The sequence below is a fragment of the Anguilla rostrata genome, chromosome 1 (assembly GCF_018555375.3).
Source record: "Anguilla rostrata isolate EN2019 chromosome 1, ASM1855537v3, whole genome shotgun sequence".
Taxonomy (NCBI): Eukaryota; Metazoa; Chordata; class Actinopteri; order Anguilliformes; family Anguillidae; genus Anguilla; species Anguilla rostrata.
Genome location: NC_057933.1, coordinates 10,164,110 through 10,189,127, shown reverse-complemented (window position 1 = coordinate 10,189,127; position 25,018 = coordinate 10,164,110). Strand labels below are relative to the sequence as shown.

The 25,018-nt window shown below is 44.7% G+C and overlaps 2 protein-coding genes across 8 annotated transcripts in view; both read right to left on the bottom strand.

Moving 5' to 3' along the window:
- The window catches only part of stxbp6 (syntaxin binding protein 6 (amisyn)), a 79,400-nt gene extending 75,238 nt beyond the window's left edge, over positions 1-4,162 (bottom strand). The window contains exons 1-2 of one of the 3 annotated variants that reach the window (XM_064321512.1): positions 3,863-4,162; positions 3,271-3,314 (exon numbers count right to left, since the gene is read on the bottom strand). The gene's annotated coding sequence lies outside the window, so the exon portion shown is untranslated. The remainder of the gene's footprint in view (positions 1-3,270; positions 3,315-3,862) is intronic. The other 2 variants (XM_064321504.1, XM_064321518.1) reach the window with 2 other exon arrangements.
- A 10,758-nt stretch (positions 4,163-14,920) lies between these two features.
- Positions 14,921-25,018, bottom strand: part of fermt2 (FERM domain containing kindlin 2) — a 44,819-nt gene continuing 34,721 nt past the window's right edge. For 2 of the 5 annotated variants that reach the window (XM_064321458.1, XM_064321483.1), the window contains 9 exons: positions 23,888-24,022; positions 23,454-23,503; positions 22,690-22,814; positions 22,423-22,529; positions 21,724-21,945; positions 19,582-19,602; positions 18,825-18,949; positions 18,043-18,184; positions 14,921-17,628 (listed from right to left, as the gene is read on the bottom strand). In XM_064321458.1, the coding sequence (XP_064177528.1) occupies positions 17,455-17,628; positions 18,043-18,184; positions 18,825-18,949; positions 19,582-19,602; positions 21,724-21,945; positions 22,423-22,529; positions 22,690-22,814; positions 23,454-23,503; positions 23,888-24,022 (1,101 nt within the window). In that variant the 3' untranslated portion in view covers positions 14,921-17,454. Of the gene's footprint in view, positions 17,629-18,042; positions 18,185-18,824; positions 18,950-19,581; positions 19,603-21,702; positions 21,946-22,422; positions 22,530-22,689; positions 22,815-23,453; positions 23,504-23,887; positions 24,023-25,018 lie in introns of all 5 variants that reach the window. The other 3 variants (XM_064321476.1, XM_064321492.1, XM_064321468.1) reach the window with 2 other exon arrangements.

Genomic DNA, 25,018 nt, shown 5'->3' with positions numbered 1-25,018 from the left:
TTGCAGGTTCGTACTTCTGTTGAAGCATAGATCAGCCAGTCCTGAGGGAGTGGGGGAGTCACTCCTGGAATGCCTCTGCGATGGTAACGGAACACTGCTTGGAAGACCCATCGCCTCTGTCACACCCCCCCCACCCCCACCCCCACCCCCACCCCATGACTTCCATATGGGGTTCAAATATTCTCCATTCTCGCCCTACAGTCCTGAGAAACAAGACCAGCAGATCAGGCAATGCGCCATCACTAACAGAACTGCGCGTGCACACTTGGGTTTGGAACCTGGCATCAGGTATCCTGACGTTTGTCAGAAAAGGCATTTCTGAAGTACGCCGCACGGGCGTGGTAGATACAAGGTCTTGTTTAAGGCCTTCAAGATCCAGGATTATAAGAGTGTGGGCGCGGGCCAACCTGAACACCAGGGCCGTAGGTACATTGCTCCCAGTCATCTGCAATGCAAAAGCATTTGTGGGAAGCGTGTCCACCAACACAGGCAGAAATGGAATATACTGCAATACACTGTAAATATGTTGAGTTTTTTTTATATAACAATAAATATACTTCACTGCATAAAGCCACACTTTTTTTTAATATACAGCAATATCTGAAATCTGTAATACCTTGAATATTTGCCACATATGTAGGCTATTTATCATATATCTGTGCTTGAATATCTCTGATAAGGTTTTATTTCAATATTTGCCGGTATGTTCCATTTCCGCAAGGGATACTGTAGCCAACAGCAGTTCAATCACAGGGGCCCTGCCACAGTGCATGAAGCTCCTTCAGAACATCCAGGAACAGCAGGTGGCCATCTGTTTTATTTTTCTGAGGGTAGCGGTGGAAACCTGAAGACAGGAGCACCGGGGGAGGGAGTGGGAGTGCGCTCGCATCGCTGTCCTCTCCATAACACCCCCCTGTCTGAAGCATCTAAAAGAGATCACCTCACCCCTAAATTCCTCGCCCAACAATGGATTCCACTCCGCCCCAGGGAAATACGAGTGTGTGTGTGGACTCAGTGGAGAGGGAGAGAGAGAGAGAGAGAGTCCAATCTAGACCATCAGACAAGAATGCTCACAGAGATTTCTGGTGAGAGAACCTGTCAACCTGTTTTTTGTTTTGTTTTAGTTTTTTGGACTATCTGAACATACACTCTCACAAAAAAGGCAACAGCATAACTCCCAATAGAGGGGACGTGAGCCTGATAGAGGGGGAGAAGATTGGCAGGTACTGCAGCTCTTCACAAAATAATAGCATACAGTGAAGAGCAGAAAAACTTGCAATTATCAAGGGTGCAGCCAACAGTCAAATACTTCAAGCACAAATACTTCAATTACTTGTTGTCAGCAATCGTTTATTGAATTATTCTTTCAACTACTTCAAACAGAACACATGCATTACCTAGCCATAGGATTATCCACTCTTGTCAACAAAAAGAGGCCTGTCATTTTACAAATACAGGCTGAATCAAGGAATGGAAGAAAAAAGTTCCACACATTTCTTTCTTTACATAGCCAAGTAAAATACTGGTATAGGCCAGTAACTAGCAGTCCCAGCAGTCCACAAAGTCTCATTTCTCATACTACTTTTTCAAAACAGAAGATCCATCAAGACGTTGTCATAAGCAGGTATTTGCGTAAGCATAATACAGCTGAAGGAGCAGGGAAACATCTAATATACTTTATTGAGAATGTAACAGAACACCAGAGTGGCACCGAAGGGCAAGCAAAGACATTTAAACGTTGTTGATGCTACTCCCTTATAGAGTGACAATTTGATAGGGAATCACAAGAACCAGAATTTTTACTCAGAAAGGAGGAGGTAAAACAGAAAATCACAGGCACACAACGAGAGCCATACTATTAGTAATGCCATAACAGACGTTTAAAAGGGGCTGGGTAAATTTGAAAATCCATCCACGGTAATCACCTTCACAAAATAAGCTGATCTCATAAGAGTGCCATTTTGACTGAATTGACATGGAACAAACTATTTCAACATCACTTCCCATATCTGGTTAAATTAAGACAATGTACTGACCATTTCAACTCTATAGTCAAATCAAAGTCAGGTCTGCACTCCTATGGGAGAGGGGAAAACGTTATTTCCTGTCAGTGAAACAAAACCGAACGATTGAGCTTGAGCAGATCTACAGCTGTCTGTCATTGCGCACCGTTAGTTATCAAAGCACATATTTGTTACTCAGCGCTGGTTTTCTGTATCTATCCTGAGCTTTAGACTATACAAACAATATAATACAATATAAGATTGTTTCTCGGCAAACATATGACCAAACCTGTGGTGTATAGGAACACCTTAATCTACACCAGTCATTTTCTGTTATACTAGTTTAAGAACATTTCTGACTTCTGAACCCTGTCTGATATTATTTTTGCTTAAATATTCAGAACAACACCTGGTAAAAATAGTGAGAACAACAGAATATCCGTAATCTTAAAAGCTGAATACTGTTAGTTTCTACGCTATGCCTTTCCTACTTCATTCGGTAGTTAACTGTTGTCCTCCGGACCATTAAATGTCTGTGTAAAATGTAAATTGTCTACAGCAGTATGTGACGCGCCGTTAGTTATTTGGATAGCCTCTTCCAGATTGTGAAAGCACCAGTCTATCTGCCTATCTGCCGCGCAGGTCTGGTGCCAAATAAATAGCACGTCGGCGCTAATTCGTACTGTAATGTAATACAAAGTTTTCACGCGAGTTTGTATCTTAAAGTCCTCCGCATTCGTAGTCTACGCAAGAATGGCTCGCCAAAACGAAAAGCTTTAGGAAGTAAAATCGTTATGCCACCGGCTGTATTGGGTAGGCTACCTGTATTACAAACATATTGCAAGCTGTGTGTCGGAAATACTTGCAATTCCATTTTCGATACGGCTGGCCCACTCCAAAGCCCCAGTCAGTTTTCACAAACTAAATTTCCAGTTGGGAAAAAAAGTGTCATATTTTGAAGCTTGCCCAACGGGTCATTAGACCGTTCTTTTATTGGAAAATGTTAATGCAATGTTTACGTTCCAGTAAATGATGTTTATGATAGAAAACAACAAAGTACGCTACATGCACCATGAAATATCAGTTTACGATAGCAATCCATAACGCTACCTGAAATTACATCATGCAGGTAACGAGTGAAAATAACCAGTACAAATACTTCAGTATAATGCGATCAACACTTAAACCTATCTTTAACGTCCGATGTAACTATACAGTCCACCGCAGAAGATAAGTGAAAACAAGGTTACCGCTCGCAATGCATCACCTTGGTTTTTCAGGAGTCCCTCTCTGCAGAGCTGCCAGCCAGTTCTGAAACCGAGGAGGCGTGGTAAGGCAGGTCTTGCAATAGCTGCTCTTGTTACTTAGGCTAATGTTTAGAGTTTTGTTTACAAACCATTTAAAAGTGAATGACAACTTGTCTAATGACGACTGACCGATGTCCCCAGTTTTCTTAGTTCCAAAAGTCACAGTTTTAACTTGAGCTACTGTGCAGCAATGCAAGGAACAGTTACAGTTCAGTTTTTACGGGACACGTTTTATAGGTCGTTTTTTTAAACTACAGCTCACAACACAAGTAGGCTAATACTAAGTAGCTAGAGATTATCTAGAAATGTACAACATCCTGCCACTGTCAGGTCTAACAGCGCGCAGCCAACTTCAGTAGACCCTGTCTAGCCAATTTCACGCCACTGACTGCGCTCCTAATTTACTAGAATGTTTCTTATTTTCCTAAGAAGTTAACTTATTTCCTTGCCAGCTTAATTTAAAATTTTCTATCATATTTCGATTTGGATAATATCAGCCAACTGTACAGAAACGACAATATGCCGAAAGAGTTAATAAAACCATTAACCTACCACTTTCTATATGCTTGCTAGCTAGCTACGTTTCCACGTGTAGCTAGCTAGCTAGCTAAACAGTCTTGCTTCGGATTAATTGTTTCTGTCAGTCCATCAACTTCAGAGCGTTAAGACGATCCTGTTATCTGCTCAGGTTGGATGAGACCATTTCGCTTTTGGAATCTTGATAGTTCCAACGTGGCTACGCTGCAATTTGAATGTCAGTAGCAATGGTATACACACGCACACTGGCGCCGCAGCTGCCTGCCTCTCTGAAGGCGCAGTATTGCGAGCTTCACTACTTCATGGAATCGCCAGTCACGTGAAATGTATGAGTACGGTGCTTACATTCCCATTGGTCTCACGTTACTTCCAAAAACAAACATTGACGATTTTTTATTAAAGATTTAACAAACGGCTCGAGATCAAAAATTAAACTGCATTCTTCTGCAGCTGAAAATGCATTTAGTTGGGCATGGTGTTTTGAGGCATGTGCTTGCACCAGATATTTACGCATCATCTATTCCATGGAAATAATAGCTAATGAGACGTATTTATTGTCCTCAGTTTGTCGGGATTCGTCAAGTGTTTGAAATAAGTCCTACGCGAGAGCAGTCTGATGTGAATCCCGTGTTAAAGATTGTTTGGTTGGTTTCGGTCCTTGAAAGATATGACTTTGTTTAGGAAAAGCAGAGTTCGCTGTAAATCGTATGCAATGCAGATAGTGTTCTTTTGACGCGTGTATTGAAGTGCACGAAAACGATCCAGTATTTTTCATGCTGCTACCACTTCACAGTTCTTTTTCTACATCGTGTCAGCACCAAGGGTTTCCTGTAGAGTTTCTAATCCCATGCGATTCTTGGGGAATCATATGAGTCATTGACTTCACTCCGGAAACCTCCATGCTAGAAAAAGGTTATACAAACACTGGGCCATCAGGAAAAACATTTAATTCACAGACCACAGGACTTCTTGACTCAAATGTATGCACTTCACTTCATAAAAGTAAGCTTTGTCACATCTACATGTGGTGATGGTGATGTTTCACAGTTACAGAAGATACAAGCAAAGAAATCCAACCAATATCCTGAAACAAATGCAGGCAGTCTCTGATACACAGTCTCTGATATATGTCTTTCACTTGAAGATATATAATGCAGATTTTTGTTTACTGTAAACTATAGTTATAAGTATTGTGAAGTCTGTCTACCCCTCTTATCATACTGTGCTATGTCTGTCACCTAGAATGACATGAATTAATCATGATATAATAATTTCATTGATTTTCAGTTTCATTTTTTGTCTACAATAAAAAATTACATTTACTTAAGTTTGCTCATCAGAGTTAAGGACAATGCACAATTTCATAGAGCAGTGAAAAGTAAACATCCATCCATTTTCTTAAAACACTTATTCCTGGTCGGGGTCACAGGGTGTCTGGACGTGATGGCGACTGTTCTCAGCATGCAGTGGGTGAGGGGCAGGAATACACCCCACACACCATTCACTCACACATTCATACCTATGGGAAACTGAGTGTCTCCAATTAACTTAGCGCATGACTTTGGACTTCGGAAGGAAATTGGAGTACCCTGTGAAAATGCACGGGGACATGAGGAGAACATGCAAACTCCACACAGAGAGGCCCCTGTCAAACATTATCAGGCAATATAAACTGTCATAAAAGATGGACATTGAATTACAGCACATGGTTGTCTGTGTCGGGGCTCTACTCAATGCCAATAACCTTGTAAGGAATGCTGGAAGGCATCATATCTCCACTCTGCATTGGGCTGTGCAGCCATTGCACTGAAGGACTGCACAAGGACCGCGCAATTGGCTGTTGGCAGACCGCAGGCAGCATATCAACCGGGGAAGGTGACTTACAACCACAGCTGTCATAGTCAGGATTGGATTCTGGCCTGTGGGATGCATCACTGCTTTAAGATCTGTGGGCACAGTGGGGACCTTTAAGAAAGGCAGCTAACTTTTTGCTAATGCAGTTACAGTAATTGTCCTATGGCCAGTTTGATCCTGCCACAGGTTAGCATCAATTGGCTCCATATCAAAAGATTTTTTGGGGATGAATTGATTGGAGCCTTCAGATTAATAATACTGATTGATGAGGTACTGAAATGCAGTTGTGCATTATTGGACTAACACTGGCTAGATTAGCAAAAGCTTTTTGTTTATAGCACATTCAAAATGAGCCAAAGTTATTCAACACTTGACAAACAAACCCTGGTATCTCAAGTTTTGTTTCATGATGGCACATGAATAATTATGCTTGCACTTTCACATAATGATTTGAAATGTTGCAAGTGGCCCATTTACTGACTTTAAAATGATGATTTTCTTCAGGAATGCAACATATGATTAAATAATGAGTCATTCAGCATAAGATAATGAAATGCTAGCCATTTGTTTGTTACAGAGCCTCTTAAAAATGCAGTTCTGTTGCCCCTCAGTGTATATTTACCCATTTCAATGTTCCGCACAGTATACTTTTTCTGCAGCTGCCCAAGTTCACTAACATGTGAAACGACTTAAAGACAATTGAGAGGCCTAGGAGAATTGCTGAACTCAGAGTCATGTTCACACAGAGGCTAATAAACTAAACCAATTAGCCATACTTTGGCCAGATGTTCTAAAACACAGCACTCCAAGGGAGTTGTTCACTTTGTCTTCTCTGTTATTATAGGAATTTCTAGTGGTTTTACAGAGAATGAGATCTGTGCAGTGGTAGCTTGCCTCAGATATATATAGCACAAAGGAAAAAACTGAAAATAAAGTCTCAGTTATGAAGCAGCATTTCACAGGCATTCGGGATAGCGGGAAAACTGCCAAATTTCACTTCCATCCCATGAAGTTATTTTCCAGTAACTAGCGACCTTTGATATCCTTGATTCTCATTTTGTGGAACAGCTTATTTACATCCTATATTCTGCTGTGTTCAAGTGCCGTGCGCCTTCGCAGTGCCCCAATATACTGTTTGTGGTGCTGCCGTTACTTTTGGAATTTGATACAAAACCCAGAAATCCACAACGGCAAATAACTGCAAGAACGCCAAGGCGGTGGTATCACTGCAGAGGCCGGTGGGTGGTTCTGTGGGCACGTCCTAGCACTCCCTTACACAAAATTCCACCACACAGAGCACCGCCGCCCCCCTGCTCCACCCCACAGTTTTCCAAAAACGGCAGTGGAAAAACAGAGCTGTTCATGACATCACCTCAGAGCCGGGGAAAGAGAGAACAAGGGCTCTCAGTTCAAGAGGAGCAGAGGGTAAACACAAGAGAGGGGAGCCAAACATGTCCTCTCTCAGATCACTCCTTCTCAACAGATGGCTGCAAACATGCCGCTTCTCCCTCTGTCAGCCAGATCAAACACTTTTCCGTGTAATGATGACCGGCAGAAAGAAACATTTCTGTACAACGCATGCTTCAGGCCAGTTCACTTCACTCCATAGCACCTGTGTGTTTATGGACTTACAGTACAAATCAATACCGTATATTTGGGTGGTTTTTCTTTTTCCACTGAAATTGGAAATTGTACATACTGGGAGATGAAGACCTTTTAAACCAATTTATTTCCACTTTTCCACTTCAGTCAGTTTTTTTTTTTTACTAAAATAGAAGCAAGAGCAATGTAATTTTCCTACAATGGAGGCCCATTGCTATATTTCACTTTGGCAGATGGATCATTGGCTCAGCCTCACTCACTTGGCCCTTACATTTCTTCTTCCTAATACAGGCGGTCGGGTGCATCGCTTTATTTGAATAACCGTTTGGTCGGGTGAAAGAGCACGACATTCCATTTATATCACCTCATTGACCTTAACCATTGCTGTTTGCGAAAAAAAAAAAGAGAGAGAGAGGAAGAAACCTGAATCAAATTCTCAACCATATCACCCGTAGCCATTTTTCATTCGTCTGTTTAGAGCAAATTCCTGACTGGAATAAAAATTAATCTGAAACATAATCAGCATTCAAACTGCTCTCCAGCTGCATTTTCCTTGCTTTTCATTTATTTCAGGTAAGCTGATGGATATTTTAGTGTTTCCCTATTCAATTAAACATCCTTAATTGCACCTCTAAAACACAATCAGGTCCTTTCCTGCTACATGGGGCTACAACATAGAGTAATTATGCTCGTTTATTGTGTGGGGATTTGAAGAGCAGCTCCTGTGTGGCATTGGAAAATGTGCTTTCACAGTGAAAACCATCTGCTTAACATTTTAACTCTTTTACCAAGATATCCCTGATCATTGACAACAGACACAACGTTCAGAAGATCTGATCCCAAAATAAAACTTTTTGATGTAAATACTATCAGTGCTTTTAAATCATATTAAAAATACCTGGTGTGTTCAAAGTATTTTATATTAGTTATTTATTTACATTATAGTGTCTGTGTTTTACCAACAAATATTCTGTGTACAGGTTCATAAAAGAGTGTTGAGTCGCTGGAATTTGTTAAATTCAATGAGAAATCGTCCTTCAAATAGTTTTAAAAAAAAAAATTCATTATACATTGAAATTAAATGAACAAGCTACCAAGGACTACATACTGTATAAACTAATCATCTCATCTGATTTTTGCACATGCCTGCATAGGGACACTGTTGTGTATGTTTTAATGCCAAATGAGCTAGCATACCAGATGAATGGCTCAGAACGTAACCACACGTTTAAACATCCTCATGAGCGCAGATTGCTCTGCAGTCACCTTGCAGGCTGCAACTCTGATATAAACACAGAGAATCCATATATTATTTTGTTTTATTATACTGTAGATCCCTGTTTAATTCACTCTAAATCATTGTATCATAATTACCTCTGTTTCTAACTGTCTCATAAAGCACATTGATGGCAGTGCAAATTAAAACATATTGGTGATATATTTTATGCTGTCATTATCTTTAAAAATAGGACTCTTAGAAAAATAGAAAATGAATCACCTTTCTTGGTTTATTTCATACTAAGCCTTTTCTAAATTATTATCCACTATATTAAAAGTTAATGAACAGGGGGAGACAAATCAATTTAACAGCATTTAATTAACAAGGCAATGGCATGAACATTTGACAGGTGCATTTAAGAGGTAAAATTGTATCAATACAATTGATTCCCTTGAAGACTCAATCATGCTAATCAGCCGCACGAAGGCAAGGAATTCATTTTGTCATAAACAAATTTTTGTTGTGATATGAATATGCAATATAAGCACCATGGACAGTTCACCATTTAACATAATGCTATAAACAAGCTGAAGGCATCGATTTATCCAGGGCAATTTCCACATAACTTAAAATTGATCTAAATATACAAAATGTTTGTGGTTTATGCTTTAGGTGTAGCTATCACTTTTTTTTAAAATGCTGGTGTTTTAACCAAAATAAAACTAGACCTGTTGAAAAGGGAAAACATACTTGCAAACACTGCCACTTTCAGCTAAATGGCAGTGCTTCTCACGCTGACCGCAGGTCGCGACCTCGTGAAAGTCGTTTGCAGTGATCCCATGAGCCCGACCTCCCTGATTTCACTGCAGGGGCTATGGCGACACCGTTTACTGTGCTATGCAGGGGAAGGCCCTGACAATCGGCTGGTCCGCAGGGCAGCCTGCCAACCTGTCACGGAGCCCGAGAGCACCGCGACAGGCGAGGCGGCGGTGGCGCGCGGTGAAACTGCTCCACAGCGTGTCACAACCGCCGAAGCAGCGAGACTGGAAGAAAAGAGGCTCGGAGGCTCATTAAAACAAACAGCAAGTCAGCGTCCTTCATCAGAGGCATAACACGGTTACACAAAAGCCATGTAATTATATTTGCTGTGAGTCACACTGGCATCAAACACGGTCATTATCTTTATTACATACTGTTATTATGTGAAGGATTCTCAACCCATCTCTGCTGGAACGCGGAGCAGTACCACTTATCGCCGAGGCATCGTAAACACAAAAGAACTAACTTGGAGAGAAAGTTTCGCTGCTATCAACAAACAAGCTGAAGCCATTGTGTTTGAGTCTGGCAAACGTACATTTACAGAATCTCTCCCTGACACACTGGCGATGTCTGTGCTACCAGAAGTATTCTGGCACATTGCCTGGCACAGATCTTGGCGCAGTGCCTACCTACAGTTTTTCTGTGGTTCACTGCCAGGTGGAGTCTCTTATGGCCGCTGTAGGTGAGTACTCTTGCCTCCCAGAAATGGTTGTTCTGCATTCCGCATTTTTTCTCCCAATCAGTTATTTCTGTGATGGTCAATTCATTCTGCACTCATTGATTTCCAAAGCCTGAAAAGTGATGGAACCACAGATTGTGCACAAAAAAAGCCACAAAAAAGCCTTTGATCTTACGAAGCCTGGTAAGCACTACTCTTCCAGCATGCACTCCGCCAAACCATAATTAAAGGTACACTGTGACCCCCCAGTGACGTGAAACACTTAACTCACTCTCAGACAGAGCACAGAATGCTTTTAACAACATACAACTTTCTAAAAAATGACTGCGAGTATCCCGAAAGGCTCTTGAAGCATGGTCACTCTGTCACCAAGAAACCATCCTTTCCATGAAGCCCAACAACACACTGCATTAACAGGGACTGAAGGTCATGAGTGTGCGGACACCAGAAGTTTAACCCTGGCAGCTCAACTGACAGGCAGAGCTAACAGTTCGAGCCTTTAAGCGACAACAACCAGTGATGTTTCATTTTTTGGTTTTGTTGCAGGCAACCACAGAATTATATGTGTATAAAGAATATATTTATGCAACAGTATCCAGCTGATTTCTCCTATAGAATTAAATAAATAAATAAAAAAACGGATAAGAAAGCATAGATGCAATAAGTGTGTACTCTTTGGCAATAGCCTTTTGGCAATAAGAAAAAAGAGTGATGTAATGTCAGTTTAGTTGTCTCACACCGATTTCTGGGAACATAACATTATGGTAGATTGGAATACCCCACAGAGCTGTTGTGGACAGAAGTGATTGTATGTGGTTGCTCATTAAACAGTTGTGTTCAGAAAAATCCCATTCTTTTGCTCAGGATTATTCACAAACAAATATGTAAATTTGTAAAAACGCTCAAGAATCTTTGAAGCATTTCATGAAGGGAATGAACATTTTGACAAGACAGGAGTTGTGTTTAATTCAGAATCAATAACTGAGGATTGAATGCCTGCCCACGCGTGCTATTGATCTGAAAAATTAATTAAACACTCGTTTGTAAATGTAATCATTCAGCCTGACTTGGTTCAAAAACCAATAGTTCATCATGCAGAGGGCTGGCAGTGAAGAAGTAAGATTCTGTTGGGCAGTAGAGCTTCAATTCAGGTTTTATTGAATGCAATGGGATGCATTTGATCATTCATATTTCAACCAATATTCAACAGCCGGCCTTATCACTCTGAGTTAGGTGTGAGGCCACCTCCTCTCTCCGCAGTAAAACTGCTCAGTCTTACACCTTCATTTTTTTCACAGTCGAGTGACCTTCAGTACTGGCCAATTTACAGGATCAATAGTGAGTCGCCCCTGGTATTAGACTGCGTTAAAGAGCCGATTCTATTTTAAAGTCCAATTCAGTCGTTATTGAAGGAGTATTCTGACACTCAGACACCTCAGACTCTGACTCGTATGAACACCGCTGGGTGTTGCCACAACTGAAGCCGAGAGCGAACGAGCCAATTGGCCACAGAGGAAAGGATGTGAAAAAAATGTCTCACCAGTTTTGATGCGTCGCAGAATTAACATAAAATTTGTTTTCTTGAAATGCGAGATTGGATAAATCCTCCGTCTACTGTCTGCGATATCAGAACAGCTTCCAAGACTGAAGTCTAACAATGTCTGTAATCAGCGCCGTCGCTCAAGGCTGGTTATCTGAAAAGCACATTAAGCTTTCTGCTGCCGCGGCTTCGTCTTCCTTTCAAAGGCTGAGCGGAATACTGCGTGCAGAAGAGATTGCCACGCAAGCACGCGGCTGGATTTGCGCATCAAATAAAACTACATCCTCCGGGCCTAACAAGACAATGATGATTTTCCCCCCCACAATGACCCCGGGGTTCTTAAGACCTATGAGTTCACACTACTTGTCCCGGTGTAAAGGAAAATGGATTTTATGTGAATTTGCCAAAGAGCATTTACAGCTCCACAAAATGTATACTGCTTTCCGTATCGATATCGGATTTCAAAACTGAAAGGCAAAATGTATACAACTTTTGTACAGCCAGCTTTATTCAAATGTATGTTGAAAGCATGAAAGCAGAAATGAATGATTTAAAGCCCTTTTCTAGAGGTACTGATCAAAGAGGAGCAAAATGCACCTCCAGGATTGAGAGCAAAATCTGTCTCATTGTGAATGTGTAGCTCATCTGTATTAAGCACACAGTTCATAGCAAAACCTAACAAAAGCAGGCCAGAAGCAGTCTGCCTGAGCCATATTTATTTGTTGCCTAGTGCCTGTCAGTATCTATATACATATGCCTGTGTGTGTGTGTGTGTGTGTGTGTGTGTTGATTCTTCACCACAGCTTACAGATCTTAATAATTTTAACTGTCATAAAGGAGTCGCTTAATTTAAAGTTCACATTTGTTCACTTTGCCTTTTTGTCCCCACTTTCCTTCGGAAATTTTGCAATCAGAAGAATCTCTGTATTTAATTGCACACAGGCTTACAACATATACCAATTCCTTGGCCTTGAATAAGTTGTATGGTAGAAAACATTTCTGAAGTGTTTATTTTAGCAAAATGCATTTTTAAAAAGTTTACTCCACTGCCTGTCAAAAGCAGACAGACCCTGAATCCATATGGGAAAACATTGCAGCGTGTGTTGAAAATGCAGCAGACTTGGTCTGTATTAACAAAAGCTGGGGAATGAAAAAAGAAAAACATTTGGGATTTATTGCTCGGGAGTCATGGCAGCAGCTTCAATTGCTCGTGCTGCATCAATCGCCACCCCTGAAATAAGAAAAACTCGAAAAAAAAAAATTTTTTTGGTCTGTTTGATTAGGTAAAACTTTACTCTTACAACCTACATTTGCATCTAATATATAGATGTCATGAAATGTTAAATCAAGAGCAAAGAAATGCATCACACATTCACGGTCAGTCAGACTAAACGTATTCCATTCTAGAGCGTTGGGCTACGCGCACTTGGCTCTGGCTCTCACGAGGGGAGGCGGGAGGAGGACGCTGACCCGAGCCATCCCAGGATGCAGTTCTGCTCTCATGCCTTGGCTGCCGCTATGCAAACCTTGTTAAAAGGTCCGTGAGCCCGAAGCAGGCACCGTGCCCAGCCTCATTAACATCAGAAGGAGCGGAATTAATTGTTCTAGCGACCCGACTGCCGATGCCAAGAAGCCGCATGGCATCACAGCAAGGGGCCCGCCGAGAGGAAGTCCCTTCAGGATATACCGAGAGAGGACTGGCTCCAAACCCTGCAGAAAGTGCCGCGGGCATTCCCGTCCAAAATTCTGCTGAGATTAGGGGTGATGTCGGGAGCTGGACGGGGTGGAACCCCGTACCCCTTTTTTTTTTTTTTGGGCACGATTCAACGTCGCGGCGATTTAGAAGACTGTTCCTAGTGACGGCGGAATCTGTGACAGTGCTCCGCAAAGCCGGTCAAAGAGTTGGAACTGTGAAAAGAAAATTATTATCGTTTAGCGAATGTGCACGAGACACACCCCTCCGACCCATCCTCTAGTTCCAGTCCTGGTGGAAGACAGCCACGGTGTCCCTGCAAGATCCCAGGAATTTGGGAACATGGGTGGGAGTGTCCATTGTTGTGGAACGACTTCCTATTGCTGCCGGACACAATGGGAGCATTCAAACTGAAGGGGCCCCAGCGAGAATTAACAGCCAACACAGGATAGGAGGTGACGTTTGTGTGAGAAACACACGCTCTCCTCCAGGAGGAAGCCAGAGACCCACAGGCTACAATGTGACTTTGACACAGGACCTGCTCGCTTACTCAGTCTTTGCTGTACTTTCTTTGTCAAATGATGGCAGGCCACAGAAGAGAGGTTACAACCAAGCATTACTGATGATTACACGTATGTTAGATGGATATGAATTGAAACAACAGGTAAATTTCAGTTATAGTAGTTTAGTCTTGCAATGTAAACAAGGTCTGATTGCAGGACTAGGTTTCCTACCTCTACTCATCCTGTTTTACCCATGATATAAAAGTATGGCTCCAAAGGCAGTTTTCAAATTTCTCTATCAAATCTTCAGAAGTTTCCTAAGAATTTCTTTTTCAAAAACTTCATTATAGCGCAACCAACAGAACCAGGAACTTTTGGACGCGAGGAACAAGGTTTTTGACCTCACAAAACTTTCATCACGACTGCACTGGCAGTTTCACAAAACAAGAAAAGAAAACTGATCGATACACATCCAGAAACGTCTGCCTTTCGGTCTCAAGCATTTTTAGGGTCGATCAATATCATTTCCCATTTGGCAGAGCAGTGGCCCAGGGTGCTGACTTCCAGATGGACTCGGTCCACAGTCTCGCCGTCCGGCAGCAGCCAGTGTCTCGCCAGCATCGCTGCCGTGTTCGGATCGGGCCTCGGGCCCTGGGAATCACAGCAGACTGTGCAGACCGCAGGTCCTTTTCCTTACACGCATCTCCGTAGCGACACCGTCACCGGCAAGCATTCTGCAGGTGATGAGCGCCAAGATATCCCAAAAACCACCCCAGCATGATGTCACCGTCGCTCCAGGGCTCATCGGCCATCAATCAGCCACTTTATTTCAGGGGGGTACGAGTTAAGGATTAAGTTTTGCGCAGTGTGACCTTTAGAGAATTCAAGACTTTTTCAAACTGGAGTCTGTCTGTGGGAACCTAAGAGTAATCATACACTGCCCTCTGCTGGGTACATGTATTATTACACTACTGCGGAATACAGAAGACGTGAGAAACACGCTAGTCATTGTATGAGGACAGTACTGTATCTCCATAAAATTACTGAAGATGTGGTCCAAAAACTCAATATATAAACAAGTCTGTGCCTTGGGGCAGGCTTGTCAGCTGTGAAATCTTTTAAAATGCATTAGCTGTGATCACCAAATCAGAAAAGTTAAGAACATTTAAATAAAAATGATTTTTATTTTTTAAAATAAATGCATTTTTTACAGTCGAAAAACAGCAGGCCATGCACTGACAAACAAAAAAAAAGTTACAGGAAAACAAAACAGGATAAGCTTGCTTTTTTTCTAACTTCAGTTTATTAACGGCAATTTGTCTCAAACTCCAGCGGTTTAAAAGATCCTCTTTCATATTAGCACAATTCTTTATAATAGCACAGAGCAATGCTCAAATAATTCCAATTCTGTAAAAAAAAAATAATAATAAATCCAAAAAGTCACAAATATCCAACTTAAGGTGACATGAAATTAAAGAAGAAATGGGGGGGAAAAGGACAGACTTATCGCATGTGCAAGAGGATTATAAAACCAGACTGAGGCCTCAGCATGCACAGCCAAAACACAGAGCATCGCTGGAGCTTCACAGAGCTGAGAGAAAAGAGGAAAACAGAAGTGATGATACACAAGCCCTTGGCAACAGTTTTTAAGGTTAAAATACAGAGGTGCGGCTGTTCTCTCTCTCCTCCCCTCTCTCTCTGACCTAGAGTTTGAGACTAGTGTTTTTTTTTTTTTTTGTACATATATTCATATATATTTAAATCTTAAAAACTTGCTAAGACCTTAACATTGGCAGGCACAAATCTTCATACTTCACATAGTCAACAGATGGCTTTTTTTTATCCTTTCCTTTTTTTGGAGTAAACATTTCCAAAACCAGAAAAAGACTGACAAAAGAAACAAAAACTGTACAATTCTATAAAACTTGTGTTTTTACATTAGTTACAAAAAACTAATACTTCATTTAGCCTTCCTTCATACTCAGGAAAAATGGACTTTGCATATTTATTCTTAAAACTGGTGACCTATTGCTGGTGCGTAATAATATCATGGCATTGAATAATACTATATGGTGTAAGATTAAGAATCGCGATATGAAAAAGCGAGCGGGCCAAAAAAAAAACAAGAGGATACACCTTCACAGAAAATCCTTCATGATCCAAAAAACACACACTACGAGCCGGCGTCTAATTCATGGCTGAGCCTTGGCTGTCCCTCTAAACTTTGGACACGTGTGGATATCACTGAAGAGAGGGGTGCGTGACCCCCTCCCCCCTCCCGGAACCCCGAAAACCCCCAGAGAGGGTCTGAAGGGGCCCCAGGAAGAAGCCAGGCGGGGCGTCTCCGACACCCCTGACCCCAGGAGGAGGAAAGACTGGAAAACCAGAAGTTCTCCAGAAAAGTGACATGTTAAACCATTAGAAGAGTAGCGGGAACTCAGCCTTGTATCTTCTGATATGCTACCATGGCGACCAGCTCAGGCTGCCGGCTAGGGGAAATGCAGGCGTCTGCCAGGCTAACGCGAAGCCCACGGCAGCTACCTTTTTACATACTCTTATTTTCTTTTAGTGTTGAGCCTGACTAGGCTAAATTAAAAAAAAGAGAGGGCATTGCTATAAGAGGAACTTAAAACAGCTTATACGTATAGGGACTTCATTGCATTGTGGAAGTGCTTAGGTGTTACTTCATATAGATAGGAGAAAAAACAAAACAAACAATCCTTCATCATAAGCCAGCCTGAAAGAGGCCTTTGAGCGTGTCTGTGCTCCTCCCCACATCACCACGGCAGAATATTTCCATTCTGACTAAAACTGCGGCTGATTTTTTTTGTGCCGATGAAAACTATCATTACGCAGACTTTACGTGACCGAACTGAGCTATGCATTACACTGGACTGACAAGGGAGCAGACCACCTGTGTTTATTCTGACTTTGACTGCAAAGTCTGTTAGAGGAAATCACTCCGAACTGCTTTCAATACACGGCTGGACAGCTGCTCACCACAGACAATATAAACAGACCAGAGGCACAGTCAAGTCGCCAGCGCATCCTTATGGGCGCACCAGAACCGCCTGACAAAGAATGCAAAAGTTAACAATAAATAGCTTAATTTTTCTTAGTAAGCAAAGCTGGATTTGTTTTTTTTTTTGTTGGCTATAAACATGATCAAGGGGGATTATTAAAACTCATGAAAAAAAATAGATAGGTATGAGCTTATAGGCAAACAGGAAGAAGAGCACAGGTGCATGATGGGATGGAGAGGGACCGTGAGGAAAGGGGGGTTGTGGGAAACGCATGAGAGACATGCATGCGAGTCTGCTGCATGGAGGAGAGAACGCTGCTCAGTGCAGCTGCCTCCCTTACTGCATATACTGCATCACAGCAGGAGGGGGTTCTGGGAAAATAAGGGGCGGCGACCTGCTGCAGGTTGGAGGCGGAACAACGGAAAGGCGTGGGGGCCCCCCTCTCCCCTCCCCAAGTTCTCCAGATTGCCTGGACCGCATCAGCAAATAATCAGTGTCAGAAATGCATTGGTCAGCATAAACGCAAAAGGATTCATGTTTGAACAAAAACGGCATGAACCTGTCGAACTCCTGACACTGTTAGAAAAAAATAAAAATAAACCTTTACCCTAGCACCCCACCCCCAACCCGCCCCCCTCCCCCCCGAACCCCGGTTTCCACCCGCTGGAGAGCGGGTCAGATCCAGCCGCTGGTCAGCTTGTAGAACATCTCCTCGTCCAGACTCTCGTTCTGGTCCTTGGCCCGCGTGGACAGGAAGATGTAGCCCCCGATGAACTCGTGCACCACCTTGCAGTCCACCTCTGCGCAGACGAAGGAGATGCTGGGCTCGTCGGCGAACTCCACCGTCACCTGCAGGCCGCAAACAGGAAGTCATCACCACCACCCTCTGAATAGCAGGTTTTTTGGAATGTTTTTTCGATGTTCTAATAAAAATAGACTAGTTCTTGACTGAACATTCTAATGCTGATGTCATAATAACTACTGGTGACTGTGACATCAGCATTAGAATGTTCAGTCAAGAACATTCTTATCACATATTTGTGATATTACACACATTTTGAGTTAACTGAGTGTAGACATGGGATGACATCACTGCTTTGGGGGAAACAAAGTGGGGTCACGGGGTGACCCCAGAGCGTTAGTGCACATAGCTCATAATCACTGAGCACAGAATCACGGGTCAGCGCAGGTAATCCAGAAGTGAGGCCGAGCGTGGCCCTGAGGGCTGTGTAATCTCTCGTCCGGCAGAGTTAAAATAAGCACCATCTTTATCTCCCAGTTGACGTTCCACTGCTTCATGTTGCTGAAGCGCCAGGTCTTGATGGCGTCGCCGGTGCCGGGGTCCATGCGGATCAGCCTGTTGTAGGTGATCCCGATCAGCTCTTCCCTCTTCACACCGTGGAACCTGAGAGACGGGAGACACCGCGCCTGGTCACCAACAGCAACCCAAACCCCCCTCTGCTACTGACAGCCAATGGGGAGACCCAGAATTTACAATCACCTTACACTTTCCATGATTAATGTAAATCACTGTTTCTTAAGCAATGGGACGGGACCCAAAATGGGTCGTGGGTGTGTATGAGGTGAGTCCTGGAATAAGTCTGTAGTGCACTAGGCTGTGCTTGTATGAGTATTGCAAGGCTCCCAGGAAAGCACTTCATTTCTAAGTTGACTCCTGGCATTGAAAAGTATTTCTAATTTGGGTCCTGATATTTAAAATTTAAGAACCAGCCATGTAAATGAACAAATCCTGATTACACTTTACCTCAAGTCTACACCGGTTTGACGCTGGCTGTCCATATCCAGTTGTATTCTTGAGTAGATGAAAAACACCATTTTACATTGAATACATTTTACTGCAAACTGGACACAGTCCAGCTCTATCACCTCTATGCCACAGTACTGTGCAGCTTGTTAGAGGCTAATTGTGGAATTAACCTTTACTGACCTGCCAATGACAGCCAAGACAAATTGGGACAGAGTGAGAGATGTTCAGGGGTGAGGGAGAGAGAGAGAGAGAGAGAGAGGGAGAGAGAGATACTCACTTGGCCAGGAAGTGTGTGATCCCAAATTCTGGCAGCGACTGCCAGGCCTGGATGAAGCGCATCTTGGCCTCGATCAGGCTCATCTGGGCCACGTTCTGGTGGGCCTCCAGGATCCGGGCAGTGATCTGCGGGGAGAACACAGCCGTCACGGGTCTGGGTCCGGGTCCGGGTCCGAACCAGAGTCCGGCGCCAAAGCCTCCTTTCCCCCCCCCCCCCACCCCCGTGACCCAAGACCTCGTCGTGCTCCCCCCCCCCCCCCAAACCGTGGCGGGTGTACAGCAGCGCCCCCAGGTGGACCCCCACAGCCACCTCCCAGTGACAGCAGCGTTTCAAACCGGGCGTGTGCACGCAGCTCAGGGATTTGCCCCGCCTCAGAGACCGAATGAAGCGTGCAGCCGTCCCACACACACCCCCCCCCCACACACCCCCATGAGGGCACCGCTTCAGCCGACCGCACAAAGCTGAGCGTGGAGCGGCGAGAGACCGACTGACGCGTGACACCCGGCCGCACACAGACGCGCCGCCAATCGGCTCTCCGGATGACGCGTACGCTAGGAGCCGCGTAGCCGCCAGCCTGCCAACCGCAGCAGCAGCCGCAGCAGCAGCAGCTCAGACTGCAGGGCCCTGCGGTCTAAAGACTCAGTGGCATTCTCAGGTCAAATGCAGTAGCGGAGCGGAACATTCGGGAGGAGCTACTTCTAACGAGGCTCAGTGACCCGTGCGCCATCGCAGCCGGAACACGAGCGTCTCCACTTACCAAGTCCCTTATAGAGCCAGGCTGAGGAAGGGGGCGGAGGAAGAGGAGCGGAGAGAGAGAGAGAGAGAGAGAGAAAGACAGAAAGAAAGAAAAGAGGCAATGAGAACAAGCAAATCAAGCAGAGGCAAACAAATGTTAAACTGCAAAACAACAAACAGCAGAAGACGAATAACAGAAAAAAAACAGAAATCAAAACACTAAAGCCAGGAGAATTTGAAGAGAAGACTCATGGAGTGCGTTCTAGCGATAGAAGAGGGAGGAGCCACTGTGTCTGTTGGGCCAATCAGAGCCTGGAGGGTTACGGAGATCCAGGCAGCTGCAACAGACTCAATTCTTGTTCGCATTCCAGTAACGACAGGCACCAATTACTGCTGTTTTCCACGTTAATATGCAAATCAACTTTTAATGTCTGCAATGAAACACAGTTCATGTGTATACTCATCAAATAAAACTTTTTATGCACATAGCACATAAGCAAATTAGCTTTCCACATAATATTCACCTAGATTTCTATCATTCAAACCTTTATTACTTCCTTTCATTGACTAAGAGTTACTCATGCCTACTACCGCAGGAAAACTGATGAAAAATGTGTTGACTTTTTTGTGTGTTGTTGGGTCTGTGTACTCAGAGTTGTAGTTTTTATTTTGTCCACTGGGTGGTGCTGCATACTTAAAGCCCTCTAGAAAAGTGCACTCGAAAGGCAACAGCTAGGTCAGATTTTTCGAGCGATATCCACCATGTTTGTTATTGTGCCTGTGAGGTTTGCTGTTCCGTCGTAAACTGGATGTTTAGCCAAAATGTCAGCTAATCTCCCCCCTGCTGCTTGGAAAATTCCAAGGGATATCCTTAGGGATCAGAACATGGAAGCCGCATCCAGGGAGCCCTAAGAGGGGGGGAAGTACGGCTAAACTGCGCTACTCTCACGCAGACCGGAGCCGCCGCATTCCCAGGTCCCCCAGCCCATTTCCTGTGTAGTCGGCCGTGACCCCACCCCCTCCGACTGTCCGGTGTCGGGGCGGCTCTGCCATTTTGTGCTCCTCACAGAAACGGGACGGGACCGGCTAAGCCGGAGGGTGGGGCAGGACGGTAGGCCCCGGAGAGCTGGGGGCAGAGTCACAAGCCTCCCTGTACAGGGCCACCGGAACACGCCCCGCTGCGGTTTGGGAGGGGTGGGGACCGATCGCTTCACGCATTTACACCACCGTCCCGTGTCTGGGTGGGCCAAGTCATTTTAAATGACATTCAGTTACCAGTTATTTTTAGCTAACAAGCAGCTATTATATCAACCTCATGCTTACCCTGAAAATGAAATATGTAGGCTTATTCTCGTTACGGGTGTGAAAGTCATTCATTCAGAGTCCTCTTCCTGCCTGCGGTCCTTGCCGACCAATAAGACTTCACTACTGCAGGCTACAGTAAGCAGCCAGAGACTGAAAAGCACTCAGCCATGGCTTCCTACCCACCCTACAGAAAAAGCGGCCGTCTAATCTAAAGCACATTGGCTGCAAAACACACAGTTGCAATACGTGGGCAATAAATAAATGTCACTGTAAAAATATTAACTCAATTGGAAGCGTGTTTGATAAATGCGGGGCCTTATCTAAGCCTTTTCTTGGAGCCGGCTGGGCGTGTTTCCTCACTGTCCTGGACTCCCCTTGGAGGGAAGAGGCACGTAAGAGGGAGGGCAGGGGAAGAGGGGGGGGGCTCACATTCCTCTGCAGGACAGCCAGATGCCAGGCGTCCAGCTGGGAGCCAGCAGCCAATGCTCTGTCAGGCCCTACTTAAGAGTAAACACCAGAGCACCTCCTCCTCCTCTCCCCCCTCTCTCTACTCCTGTCTCTTCCCCTCCCTCCCCCTTTCTCTACTCCTGTCCCTCCACCTCTCTCTAACACTCTCTACCCCCCCTCCCTTTCCCCTCTCTCTACCCCTCTTCCTCTCCCTTCCCCTCTCCCTACCCCTGTCCCTCCACCTCTCCCTCTCTCTACCACTCTCCCTCTCCCTCTCTGTATCCCTCTCCCTCCCTGCCAGGTTTTATAGCCTGCCTGACGTTACTGTGACACGCGACCACAAGAGGGGAACGTTTCTGAGCCCCAGTTGCTCGTATCTTACTGGACTTACTACCCCCCCCCCCGCAGGTACCTGTTTGTTCTTGTACTTCTTGAGGTACCGCGGCGACACCAGGCACTCGGGGTTGATGTCGGTGTTGATGGGCTCGGCGATGAAGGGCGGGTCGGGGTTCATGTGCTGCATCTTGAGGAAGGACAGGATGTTCTGCACCTCCAGGTTGTAGGAGCTGTCCGCCATGGTCTTCCCCTTGGAGGCCAGGCGGCAGGCCGCCATCCAGTGGGCGTACTGCTTCTCCTGCGGACGGAGGCGCGGGGGAGAGGAGCTCTGATCACACGGCACACGCGAGCGCTGACCTCCCGCAGCTCTTCACAGGAATGGGAGTACGCCGACCGCTCGGGAAACGGTATCAGCTGATCACAGCCACATGCGCACGTATACACAGTCATGCAAAACCGCCTGAACTTACGAACCCTCCGATAAACTGGAAGAGACTGACTCATCACTGAACATTTGGCACTTAGATCGATTGGGACATATGTTGCTATTTTCTGTACTTACGTTGATATATCTGTCCACGTTTTCTATTTATCCGATAATCATTTCTACTCATCGAATTCACTATTTTCTAGGGTTGCATGGGGAAAATCTTAAGCATACAATTAAAAAAGTTGTCATTTCTTTCCTTTTTTAATTTTGTGAAAAAAAGTTAAGTGGAACACAAATGCAATGGTTCCTCCCAGCTACTAGAGGGGGCTAGAGCGCCACACTCACCATGTCACACCGCAGCCAGATCTCGTTCATGCCCTCGGCCACAGGGATTAGCAACTTGATGTTGAATTTCTGACCGGAGATGTTGACGTCTGGTGTCACCTCACAACCTACAGAGATAAGTTGGAAGGAGGATTGGCAAATCAGAATTACAGCCTCTTCTTATTTGTGTAAAAAAAATAAATAAATAAAAGAAAAACAGGTACAAAAGGCGGGCACGGTTACTGGGAATGATTAGCCTTTATAGCCAGACGCGCTAAATGTTCTCGCCTCTCAGATTCATTTGGTGGGCAGGTGTCCCGTGGGCTTCCTCTTTGCTCTTGTAGCAGGAAATCGTGATGTCCTTGAACGTGCACCAGTACTGTTTATAGCCCTTTAGCGTCAGTTTCTTTGGCCTGCAAGATGGAGCAGAAATCTGTTAGGCCACAAGTGCTAAAGCAAACCTCCACTTCGTAGCCCGAGCCAAGAGCCTGACGGCGAGCCTTTTTTTCCCTACACCCCCCCCCCAAACCCCACAATGCAGGGTAGTGGCCTCTGAGTCAGCACTGCAGCCTATGGCCCGGACCATGGAAGCCAACTCTGGAGAAAATACAGCCGTAAAGGCAGAGTAACAGGACTCCTCTGACACAGGGTTTACTGGAAACTCCAGCCCCCGGAGCCGCAGAGCTGACCGAAGCTGGTGAGCAGCAGCACACATCCAAGCGGGACAGGTCATGACCCCTCATTGTTCTTCTAAGGGGCCTGGAACATTTCCTTCTCCCCCCCCCCCCCCCGTCCGCCCCTCCGCTTTTACCTTCAAAATCCTAAAATGGAGCCAGATGCTGGGTTTTTTTTTTAATCCACCGTTTTTATGTACGTGAATACCGGCCTGCTATTTCAGTCACAAATCTTATCTCCAGATATCTGATATAACAATGTCTTTAAGACTTAAGCATTCCTTAAAATTACAAAGCGTGTCAATTAAACAATGTAAAGGAGCCATTAAAAACATAAATAAACACTTAAAGCCTTGTTCTCATTCCCGTCAAACTTACTTGAATACTTTCACATAGTCAGCAAGTTCCGGAATGGACGTGATGTCACCCTGATAGAAGAGAAATATTTGAAATATTAGATGCACAGTCATAGGGACGTATACAGAAAAAAGCATGCCAGGGGCACTGGGAGCAAGTTTTTTCTTTGTTTACATACATTTGTTGTTGCACCTGGGCATATCTGACTGAACTTGACATTTATATGAACCTTAATGTTCTAACCCATACCACAACAAAACAAGGGTGAGAATGAAAAGCAAATGTCAAGCAAACAAGAAAATCTCCAGCAAAACTTATTTTAAAACCATAATCCATGTCTTGGATACTGAAATGCTGGCCAGAGAGTTGGTGCAGGGTGGGATTTTGCAGGGCTTTATGGATGGATGGATGGGTGGATGGATGAGTGGATGAGCAGAGTGGTGGAGGCACCGTACCAGCGTGTTGGAGGTCTTCCCTCCCTCCAGAGTGATCTCCAGGTCGGAGAGGGCGGCGTCCACCTCGTCCACCTCCTTCTCGCTGTTGTTCATGTGGTTGTCCGACGACATGATGGACAGCTTGTTGATGTGGTACTGTGTGTGGGGGGCGACAGACAGACAGACGGTGCTTCGGTACAACGGACAACAGACATCTGCTACCCTGAGACACCATCGGTTCGGTGGAAGGTGAACTGGGGGGAAGAGGGGCGTGGAACTTCAACTTAAACTTAAAAATCATACACATGGGAGCCTTGTTCCAGAATATGTGACGTGAGTTAAGTCTCCACATTATAGATGGGCCAACCATTAAACATCATGAAGCAGCTGCATGTGGAGCACATACACATATACATTAGATAAACCCAGTGGATTAAGGCTAGATCCACAGAACGTATATTCCTTGATGACTCCCACACAATTTCGTCTGTCAGCTCAAAGCACTAAATACAGCCTGTTGACAAACGGCATTTGTAAAGTCAACCCCACGTGAATGCATGCACAGCTGCACACAGCGTAGCGTGTTTCAGGACACGGGCTCACGCTCAAGAGTTCTGCGGCCGGCTAGAATTTCAGAACGCGGGACAAACGCTTCCCCCGAAGCGTCATCGGCCGTAAACGTGAGGAGAAAGGAGAGAGGCCGCGGATATTTGAAAAACCAGCAGGGTTTGATAAGACCCAACCACGCAGGACCCGAATGAAATTTCTCCGCAGACCGTAAAGTCCTGTCCTGTCCGCGCTCCTCCAACAGCCTGCAAACTCTTGCCTCTTTCAGGTCCTCTCAAATGTCTCTGACATTTCTGTCTTCGCCGCATCACGTCATAACCCTCCTCCTCCTCCTCCACTTCCTTTCTTTTCCTCTTTCGCAGCTGTCCGTATCAGTCTTCACTTTTTCAACCTCATTTCCCTTGTGCGCCGTTTCTGCCGTCACACTGTAACCTCATTAACTACTACCTGACCTGGCAAATAACTAGCGGCCAGCAATATCCTGCGCTACACGTGCTAATGCTATTGTACACAAAAGGCTGGAAGGACAAAGCCGCCTCAATAAGGCAGCAGCGATTAGCCGTCAATCGTTGTGCGCAAGAATAA